General features: G+C 36.7%; 2 protein-coding genes across 2 annotated transcripts in view; one reads left to right on the top strand and one right to left on the bottom strand.

The window, feature by feature from the left end:
- Positions 1-55: 55 nt before the first annotated feature.
- On the bottom strand, positions 56-7,561 carry LOC126779492 (complex I assembly factor ACAD9, mitochondrial). Its single transcript, XM_050503514.1, has 9 exons — positions 6,771-7,561; positions 6,131-6,292; positions 5,857-6,000; positions 4,942-5,092; positions 3,797-3,948; positions 1,948-2,063; positions 1,723-1,880; positions 1,062-1,133; positions 56-285 (listed from the first exon to the last, which is right to left on the bottom strand). Exons 1-9 carry the CDS (start codon positions 7,429-7,431, stop codon positions 72-74), a joined length of 1,830 nt encoding a protein of 609 aa, XP_050359471.1. The 5' UTR covers positions 7,432-7,561; the 3' UTR covers positions 56-71.
- Positions 7,562-9,102: 1,541 nt separating this feature from the next.
- The window catches only part of LOC126779461 (glutamate receptor ionotropic, kainate 2), a 64,036-nt gene continuing 61,905 nt past the window's right edge, over positions 9,103-11,233 (top strand). Inside the window, exon 1 of the mRNA XM_050503439.1 lies at positions 9,103-9,370. The gene's annotated coding sequence lies outside the window, so the exon portion shown is untranslated. The remainder of the gene's footprint in view (positions 9,371-11,233) is intronic.

The raw sequence follows: 11,233 nt of genomic DNA, 5'->3' as shown, positions 1-11,233 counted from the left end.
AACAGAAAATCAAACTGACAGCCAATGTTGCCATTAAAATAAAACTATGTTTTTATTTAACAGAATTTATTTCACCAAAAAACTCTTGCCGTTGGCTTTTCAACGATTGCGTTCTTATTATCCAAAACCTTCTTTCCGAATTGGATCCTGAAGTGGTCCAAATTCAAATACTCGCCGTCGTTGACTTCCAGCAGTAGCTTCTGCACCCTCTCCTTGGACTTATCGACGAAACACGAAGACAGTTTCATTTCCAGTTCGCTGTTACGTAGACCGATGCAGTACGCTCTTTGTAACAGATATTAAAAATAAAATGTCGTTAAATTCTTAATTTTGTGATTAATTACTTCTTTTTAGTGAGTGACTGCCTCGTCGGTCTAGTGGCTTGATGTAAGGCCGCAGACCCGGAGGTCCTGGGTTCAATTCCCTGGTCGGGCCAATAGAAAGTTATTGGGTTTTTCCGTCAGAAAATTCTCAGTAGCAGCCCGGAGTCTGGAAGTTGGAAGTGTGTACACTCCTGTACCTCGGAAAGCACGTAAAGACGTTGGTCCTGCGCCTGAATTCTTTCCAGTCGTGTCGGATAGCCGTCCCATCGGATTATGAGAGTTAGGGAATAGAGAGTGCACCTGTGTTTGCGCACACACTTGTGCACTATAATATCTCCTGCGTAGTTGGCTAATCTCTCTCTCTCTCGCCGTGGCCGAAATCGGTCTGGAGGACATTATTATTATTACTTCTTTTTAATTTATATTTCTCTTCTGTTCTTAAACTATAATATTATTTCATTTAAGATAAATAAACCGACTGAGAGATTAACCTGATGGTTCTTTCATCACACACTACTTCCAAACAGCAATATTTAGCATTGTGTGTTTCGGTTCGAAGGGTGAGTGAGCCATAACTACAGGCATAATTGACATAACATCTTAGTTCCCAAGGTTGGTGGCGCAAGAAATGGTTAATATTACTTAAATCGCTGTTAATAGGCGGTGTCCACTTAACATCGAGTGGTCACTCAACTCATCTATTTGAACTAAAAAATGGCCAGTAAGATGTTGTGTTACCTGGACGCTCTGGCCAAAACAGAGCTCATGACTAGAATTTCAGTCGCCGCTTCTGCGAGTCTTGTTAATTCTCTGGAAATAAATACATAAAAATTCTTAGAAATAAATTATTATAAAATGGATGTTTTTTTATTATAACAATGACATTAATTTATAATTAAAATTTGATATTTTAAAAATTACTGATGATTTTTTGTTACTTTTAATTAGATGTTTTAATTGACATGCATATTAGATATACTATTATTGTTTTGTACGACTAGAGCACGGTAGAGCTTTGTGCAAGCTCGTCTGGGTAGGTACCACCCACTCATCAGATATTCTACCGCAAAACAGCAGTACTTGGTATTGTTGTGTTTGACGAGTGAAAAGCCAGTGTAATAACAGGCACAAGGGACATAAAATCTTAGTTCCCAAGGTTGGTGGCGCATTGGCTATGTAAGCGATGGTTAACATTTCTTACAATGCCAATGTCTAAGGGCGTTGGTGACCACTTATCATCAGGTGGCCCATATGCTCGTCTGCCTTTCTATGTTATAAAAAAACTACAGATAAAAAAGAGGATTTTCTCATCATTCGCCTCTAACTCGAGGACGATACGGGGAAGCGCGGCGGGAGGTAATTTCCTGTCACAAATATCACGTGATCAATTTGTACTCACGTAAACGCATTCCCTATTTCCTGGCCGTGTCTGCTCATCAAGGTTTCGCAGGTGAAACGCATCCTGAGTACACAGTATTCCAGCTTTTCGGCCGATTGCTTTAGCGTCGGGTGCAGATGTTCCGACAGATAAAGGTCCAGCTTCGGATTATCTTTCTCCTGAAATTTTAGAATATATTTTTAATCTTAAATAACCAACCAATCAATTAATACAATGAAAACTTACTTGATGTCTGTCCGTGATGATTTTTTTTAAAATAAACGATGGGTTGAACAGTGGGTTCCGCATCTGCTTTATTTCGGTGGCCATTGTTTTGCCGGCGTGGTGTATTCCATTTAGCGCTGGAAATTTAATATATTTTTGATTTGAAACTTCTATTGGTACGCATAGGGGGAGGTTCCCCTCTCTGGTTCTGTTCTCTAGTCCACTGTGTGAGTGGCGTATATTATATACTACCTTCCTATATATTACCTCTCTCTCTCTCTCTCTATATATATATATATATATATATATATATATATATATATATATATATATATATATATATATATATATATATATATCTATATATCATCTGATGATCATCGTGCTGGGAACTGGCCCTGCCGAACTCATCAGCCGGCCAGGCTGGCGTTACGACACTCCTTGGCTGTGGCGGCTATCTCATAAATAATATTTCAGTTGCTCAGTCTTGATTCCTTTGTTCCATTTTTGTGTGTAAATTGTACGTGTCGTAATGCGTTTACTTTATTGTTGTATAGTTGTTTTGATTTATCTCTTTAAAAAACCTATTTCCATCAACAACGCACCTACTGGAGCTAGCAGCAAAGCGTACGCGTTCTTTTTACAAAGTAGTTCATTACTTAGAAAGGATTTTTGAAAATTTATTTTTTTTATTTTTTTTTTTTATATAGAATAGGAAGGCGGACGAGCATATGGGCCACCTGATGGTAAGTGGTCACCAACGCTCTTAGACATTGGCATTGTAAGAAATGTCAACCATCGCTTACATATTCAATGCGCCACCAACCTTGGGAACTAAGATTTTATGTCCCTTGTGCCTGTAATTACACTGGCTCACTCACCCTTCAAACCGGAACACAACAATATCAAGTATTGCTGTTTTGCGGTAGAATATCTGATGAGTGGGTGGTACCTACCCAGACGAGCTTGCACAAAGCCCTACCACCAGTAATTTACTTAATTTAACTTAATTTAATTTAACCCCTAAGGTAAATAAGTGATAGTTGGGCGAAGGTGTGTATGAAAATCCTTAATTTTCGGAGAAAGTTCAATCGATATTGTTATTTAGCAATTCAGAATTACGACGCGACCAATGCCGGGGGTAAAGCGCTAGGCACACTATAAAATCCATCGCTTGCAGTTTTATTAAATGTATCCACAGGAAATGCATCGTGTGTCAGCGCCTTTACAAGTTTAACTAACAAGTTGGAGTGTAGCAGTGCCATGTTACAATTCCCCTCGACGTGAGAGCTCTTTCGACGTTTGCGGAAAATATATTTATTAAACGAAACTATGTTTTTATTCATAATTTTTCTTTGATTATTAATTAATTCAAAAACAATTTAAAAAAAAAGACCCGGTGACCCTATGGACGACAGTAGGTCCGTTCCGGAAAAACGTAACTACTAAACCGAGATGGCCGAGATGACCTAGTGCTTAGAACGCGTGAATCTTAACCGATGACCGTGGGTTCAAGCCCGGGCAAGCACCACTCAACTTGCATGTGCTTAATTTGTGTTTATAATACATCTCGTGCTCGACGGTGAAGGAAAACATCGTGAGAAAACCTGCACGTGTCTAATTTCATCGAAATTCTGCCACATGTGTATTCCACCAAACCGCATTGAAGCAGCGTGGTGGAATAAGCTCCAAACCTTCTCCTCAAAAGGGAGAGGAGGCCTTTAGCCTAGCAGTGGGACATTAACAGGCTGCTACTGTAACTACGAAACAAACATACCATAAAATATATAACATAAAATAAAAGCAGCTGCGCTTCGCAATTTTAACATTTTTTTTTAATTTATATAGATTTTTTCTACGACCCACTCACCTATGTACATATTAACGTTGTCCGTGTTTTCGCCCCTCAAGGTCAGCAGCCTCATCTCCTCCAACAGCTCCAGGCAGCGATCCTGCATCTCCATCCCCGGTACCGCGAGGAGTTGCAATAGCTGCTTCTGCGCGTGGTCCGCTATGAAATTTCTACATAAACAAAAGATCATGATAATACTAATACATATTAGAAATGCGAAAATAGCTCTGTCTATCCGTTACGCTTTCACGGCCAAACCACTGAACCGATTTTAATGAAATTTGAAACGAAGCAAGTTTGAACTTGAATGTATAAACTTAAGTAAATCATTGATATCAATTAATTATTTTTAATTTTTAAACCAATTTTTATTTTTATCATTTTATACGTATATTAATAAAATTATTTTAATGTACAATTGGTGTGATCTATGTTTAATATTAATTACTCGTTAACAAATATATATGCGTGCCTATCGTGGGCGAAATTTATAAGAGACTTATAAAGAAATCATAACATCTGAAAAACTATGTTTCATGCAAATAAATGATTATTATTATTAAAGGACGTACATAGGCCACTTTTTTACCTTTTTTTTTTAAAGCTGGAAAAACGCGTTACGCGATTCCCCCATGGGGAAGTGGGGGGGGGGGGGTATGTAAGGCTCGCCGGTGTCTAAGGCGCCGAGTGTGCCCCGAACACCGCAATACCCACTAAAAAACCAGCGGTACCCTTTCCGTCTTAACGAGGAGCGCCACGGGATCGCTATCGCATGCTACCGCGACTGGCCACCTTTTTACCTAAGTAACCCCTAAGTTTATAAATGATTTATAATTTGAAGGCATTTCAGGTTACTAAACGTATGAACGCGTCCCGACCTGGCTGAGCTTCATGAGTGGCAAGTCGTCTTTTGCGAAGAGAGTTAACGGGAGAATTTTTCCATCGGTGCCATGAACCAAGACGTACCTGTTCATGGCCGTAACCCCTAAAATCTAAATATTCTCCCCCCATAACCAAAATGTAGCACACATTTGGGTTTCTACAAACGAGGCGTGAAGATGCATCTTGCGGGTTGTACTGGCCGTCGTCGCGTTTGGATTCTGCTACCACTTACCATCAGGTGAAGTCATTTGGCCTCCCGGAAAATAAAAACAGCTGCAGACCTGCACATAGCAACCTCGAGCTCTGCGTCTGGTTCCAAGTAGCCATCGAGTAAGCCGGCCGTGAAGTATTCAGCACTTTCGCTAGCGTACATCTTCAGCAGCGTGTCGCCTATGATCGCTCGTATCGTTGGGATTTCGGTGAGCGATTTACCTGAAAATATTTACTAATATTATTAATGGGAAAACGTAACTAACGAAGGAACAAATTCCTTCGTTAGTTACGTTTTCACGTTTAAAATATTCGATCAATCATCGTGAAATTCTGATTTCACATTGTCAATTTTAAAGTAACAGCCTGTATATGTCCCACTGCTGGGCTAAGGCCTCCTCTCCTCAAAAAACGAGAGGTTTGGAGCTTATTCCACCATGCTCCAATGTGGTTAGGTGGAATACACATGTGTCAGAATTTCAGTTAAATACGACGTATGCAGATTTCCTCACGATGTTTTTCTTCACCGTCAAGGTCGAGATGGATTATAAACACAAATTAAGCATATGAAAATTCAGTGGTGCTTGCCCGGGTTTGAACCCACGATCATCTCAGATCGCTAGGCCTTCTCGGTCAATTTGTCAATTATACAGAAAAGGACAAAGGGGACACCTCCCACTCATCACTCGCGAGCGCAAGGCATGGGTAGAAACTAGTATATAATGATTTTTGATTAGAAATTCGCAGGATATATATGTGCGAGCGTGATAGTTCAGAACAGAACCTTCGGCGTTACGTGTTATGTGAGGCAAGGTAGGCACTTTTTCGATCAGGGATTCCGTTCTTCTCTATATAATATACATTCCGGACTGGTGGTAGCTTTATGTTAAAATTAAATTTGTAAAATGATTCAAAAGTTGTGTTGGCCTATAAAAGTATATTTTGATCTTTGACTTTGCTTCTATAAAAAAAAGCAAAATGGTTACCTGAAAAGTACCTTGGTTTAATGTACTCTAAGCAAGTATGCATCGACTTCTTTAGGCTGTTCCGACACAATGTGGCCGTGTACAGGCGGGATGCTGCTAGTGTTTGTGATAATGCTTCTTCTGTTATCTCGTCTAAGGGGGTGGCTGAAAAATTTATGAATATTTTGAGACGATGTAAGTCTTAACCAAGTTTTCTGATCCTGTCATTGTATTCAGCATTTTTAGTGATTAAGCATCTTTTTAAATTATTATTATTATAAATTGTATTTCTTACCAGGAGTTTCTATGAAGGTGACAAAATTCTTGTCACTTCTTACTCCTTGCGCTCCGGGATGTACAAGGAATGCCTTGAACCGTGTCTTCTCAACCAGGCAGAGTACAAGTAAGTAGCCAGTTGAATTCATGCATATTTTCTCCCCATTTAGATGCCAAACACCTGTAAGGGAAAATTTGTAAAGCTATATACATAAATATTATTTCACATTTTGTCAAAATTACCATCCTGCCAAATATGAGCCTGTTTTATGCGCAGTTTTATGTCCTATGTAAACAAACTTAATAGGTCTTCTATATTAGACACTACCAACAATTATTGATTTAAATTACACTTTAATTTTATTTCCAATGTTCTTATAACAATTACAAAATCATTCAAAATGGTTTTTTTTTTAACAAATTAATACCAAAATTTAAGATCTCAATCAGTGATGTTGCATTAATTCAATGTCAAAGTCTATTATTTATGTTTACTCCTGTACTTGGAATGTGGTTATCGATCCTAAGTAACAAATAGCAATTAAAGTACCACTAACACTTACCATCTGGTGGCCTATTGATGTGATAAATTGTAACAAATCTTATGTTATTAAATATATAAGCCTGAAATTAATGATTCAATAAAATGTAACACAAACCCTTCCCATCCATTTCAGCAGTTGTTCGGAAGTCAGCTTGCAATAACCTTTCCGGAACCTTCTCTCTTATACATACACTAATAGTTTCTTCCCCAGATATTAAATCGTTAACCAATTTCTGATAAGCATCTGTACTCAAACCTAATTTAAGAACGTTTAAAGAAACCCAGTGGTCGCTTAACTCTAGTCCAAGTTCTATATCGGTTGATATTACATCTAAATACCTCAAACTTTCTGTGTAATTCATCGCTAATCCACCATTTGTAAGGCTTGTTGGGGCGCCGTACATGCCTGTTTGTAACAACGCCTTTTTACGGTCATCTTTTGTTTTTTTTGGATCAGAAAACACCTTTTCCAATGCAGCAACTCTGTCGTCTAAAGCCATAGATTCTTCTTTGTTTAGAATTTCAGGAAATGCGAGTAAATCACGATTGAATATAGACATGAAAACATCTTTCATAAATGGCGAAATTTGAGCTTTCCTGCGTTCAACACGCTCCAAAACTTTTAAATCTTCAAAATCAAATTTCTCTTCTCTAATTTGAGGCTGTGATTGAGCAGACGAGTCGCAATTTGAAGCGGAAATACGAAATTTTCTGTACAGGTTTTTCCGGGCATTGTGATACGGTATAATTGAAGAGACCTTGCGAGCGATATTCATAATAACTTAATTAATATGTATAAACAATATAAATATTTTTTCTATAATATTTTAACAGGTAATATATGAATTATAACAACAATATTTCTTTTATATAAGTTTGTTTTTTTTAATAGAGGTTATTTCTTATTTTGACATATGTCACACTATATATTCATTTTTTCGACTCAGAGAAAAGCAAAAGCAATTCATCATACAGTCTTGTAATTATAATGTATTCAATTAATGATCTCAACTCTCAGAAAAGTGATTTTTACTTAATAATTTAAAAAATCTAGTCTTCACCTTATATTTAGTATCTACACCACTATATTTCCAGAATAAGTTGCATTTTTTATTATATAAATACTAAAATAAATTTTATAAATAAATAACAATAGTATTGCTACTTTTCATTGGTATGTAACGTAGACAGAGAAACAAATTCTCTGTCTACGGTTTGTAAGCTTAATAATCAAAGGTTATAAAAATAAATAAAAATTACTAAAGATTTTTTTTAATTATATTTTAGCCCGCGGACGGTGCAATGCTATTTATTTTATAATCGTATTGCGTAAAACAAGAACTAGCATTATTTTTACATCATTTTCATTTCATAATAAAACAAAAAGAAAATAAGGCAAACTAAGAACACGTAACATAAATAAAATCTTTTTGATCAAATGTTGTATAGAAATATTGCGCTAAAATTAGTGCACAGTTTCACAAAATGAAACGTTATTTTTAAAAAAGAATTTAGCCTATAATATAACTAATAGGTATGCATGGCACTTTACGTTACATTAAGTATTATCTCTAAAATGAAATATGTTAATTAATGATGGACAAAAATTTAAATTGGTATACGTATTATTAAGCCCCAAAAAGATTAAAAGGGTAGTAACAACTTAATTATTACGACAATTTATTCGAAACAATATAGCTACTTAACCGTGACTAATTTATATTCGGTCAATAACACCCTCATCAACCCTGAACGAAAATGAAAGCCTCTTGTATTTGGCCTAATTATGGCGTATATACGTGATGTATTTATATATACCTATTCATGGGAACAATAGCGACATTTTAATTAAATAGAAATTTTATTATTTGGCAACACTGAAGATCGAATTAGTGATGTGAGTAATTGGAAAATGTTAATTTTCTTTTAACATTTTGTCATATATATTGGATTTATATTTTGTTTTAATCATAGCATTATTGCTTCATTTTTTGTTCTCATTTTAACTATAATATTTATTAGCAACTTTATATTTTATTTATAATGGTACATTATATAATCGGTTGTTACAATAAGATTATAATATTAACTAAAACAAAATCTGATTAATTGTTACAGGATGCTTAGTAATAATTTTTGCTTAAATTATATTATCCTTTGTTTTGTTTATGTACAAAATAAAAATAAAAAATAAATATAAATAAGGATCTATTTAAAGATTAAAAAAATAAAAATCATTGTTAATGTCAAACTGGATAATTTTCTGTCATGTTTAGGCGAATTTTCCCGAAGCATCCCTCGCACTCGCCTCGTAGATGGGGTGAGAAACCACCACCGGTGTTTTTTCATAGAAACATTAACTCACCATCTATTTATTTAAGGGTCATATTCGCTTGTTTATTACGAATTCATGTTATTTTACATAATCATAGCTATGTATTGCTATGAAATAATCAGTAGGAGTAACTCGGCCTCGCGGACTGTGTGTCAGTATTACGATATTTTTGAATCTAAAAACGATCATGATTCTAACAAAGTGACAATTCCGTGTATATATTTATGTGAAATAATGTGTAAATATACGATTTTCATTATGTGTGCGATGTTAAGCGTTGTGTGGGATAATTAATTAATGTACCAACTATGAAAAATGTTAGAGTATTGAAGAATTAATATGGTTTGATGTCGTTGATGTTACAAGGAAGATTATTAATGGTAAGTTTAGACGTCGATATTGTATTGTGTCCGACATATTTTTTTCAAAGACATTTTGATTTTGGTCGGATAATTAGCGCCCGGTCGGATAATTAGATTTGTAACTTCTTGATTTGCGCAACACTGTCTGGCTTTTTTTATTTATATGTTTTTTTTAAACGTTCATTATTGTATTGTTGTTATATGTATAGTTATGCACATAACTAGAGTATATAATAAATATGTTTATTTCAATATTATTAAATTAAGATAAATTCAGATTTAATATTAAAGATTTAGGTCGTGAAGTTAGACTTAACGAACGAATCGAAATGATTTATTTTCATTTATTTATTTAAAAAAAACAGCTGTTTTTATAATTATATAAAAATCGTATTACTTAGAATACTTAACTCTTTTAAAATTGCTTATCTCACCTAAGTTTTTTTTTTTAATTTTAATTAAAAAGACGATAGCTCAATCTGTAAATCATATTAAAAAAAACAGGCTTCGTTAAATGCCACATTTAATAAGAGTCATTTTCTGATATCTATATTATATATCTTTTTTAATAATTCTACAATTTTCACTGAAGTTGAATTCAAGATAATTTCTATATATTTTATTATTATTATTATTGCATCGTTTTATAGTTCAAACAAGAAAATGCGTCAAACTAGGGTAAGTTCATTTAATCATTAATCATAATTAATGATAATCTTATAGACAATAAACATATGTAGGATATTATAATAAAAATGTATCTAAGCAGTTTGACATGTTATATTATTTAATAATATAACTTGTCTGTAGTTTTACATAGTTTTTCTTCAAAATTTGAAACCGAATGTTCTCGTATCCTATGTGTCATCTTTTTATAAGTGACATTGGCAGAATATTTTGCGCTCAAATAGCGTAGATACACGCCAGAAAAAGGAAAAATAAATAAATAAAAATTGTCAAAACACCTTTTTTTTTCTCGCTGGAAAAACACATTTATGTGTTTTCTCCACATGAGGTGGGGGGGTATGTGGGACTCGCCGGCGCTGAAGGCGCTGGAATACCCACTAAAAAACCAACGGACAAGACGGAGTGGGTACTCCGTCTTGTCGGGGGACGTCACGGGATCGCTTGCGCATACTACCGTGCCGTCCCGACGGTTGGCCCGCTCCTGCGGGCCTCCAAATCCTGGGGGGTACTGGGGGTACAGAGACCCCCTAGCCCCGGCGACACTCACGGCGGGAGGAGATGATGCGCATAGCGCCGACGTCTTCTCCCCGGTCTCCTTCGGCGAAGCGGGTCAGCGGAGGCACTCTCCTCGCGCTCCCGCTCCGCGGCCTCCTTCTGCGACATGACATTTTCGCAGAAGGAGACCATCTCTATCCAGTACCTTTCGCTACCAAGTATGGCATTTATCACGCTCGGTAGCGAAAGGTCTCCGCCGATTAAAGTCGCCAGGGAAAGGCGCTGAGGCTCCCAAGCGACACACTCCATCAGAGTGTGGCATGCCGTGTCCGTAGGCGCACCACACTCGTGGCAGGAGGGCGTTACCTCCCGCCTGACTATTCCGTGCAGGTACTTACCGAAGCACCCACGTCCAGTAAGCACCTGGACATGGGTGTTCGATATCCGCGTATCACCCTCACCGCTATGATTCTCTGCGGCCTTCGCAAGAGAACCTTGTTCAGAGCGGTGAGAGCGTCCACCCAGATGGGAGCACCGTACAGAGCCATGGACCGCACAACACCGGCGTATAATCGCCGGCATGGCGTTTCCGGCCCTCCTACATTTGGTAGGAGCTGGCTTAAGGCAGCAGCAGCGTTGATGAGCTTCGGGCCAAGTTGGACAAAATGCTGCCCGAAGCTCCATCTTCCGTCCAGGGTC

Source organism: Nymphalis io, chromosome 29 (assembly GCF_905147045.1).
Source record: "Nymphalis io chromosome 29, ilAglIoxx1.1, whole genome shotgun sequence".
Lineage (NCBI taxonomy): Eukaryota > Metazoa > Arthropoda > Insecta > Lepidoptera > Nymphalidae > Nymphalis > Nymphalis io.
Note: the sequence above shows the minus strand (reverse complement) of the source record. Positions and strands in the feature narration are given on the sequence as shown.

Bases quoted from the DNA above. Each gene is read 5' to 3' on its own strand.
- LOC126779492 (XM_050503514.1), bottom strand. From the start codon at position 7,431: ATGAATATCGCTCGCAAGGTCTCTTCAATTATACCGTATCACAATGCC. The intron at 6,001-6,130 runs GTAAGAAATACA...TAAATTTTTCAG, and splicing joins CACCTTCATAGAAACTCCTG to CCACCCCCTTAGACGAGATA. The intron at 2,064-3,796 runs GTGAGTGGGTCG...TTAAATTTCCAG, and splicing joins CAACGTTAATATGTACATAG to CGCTAAATGGAATACACCAC.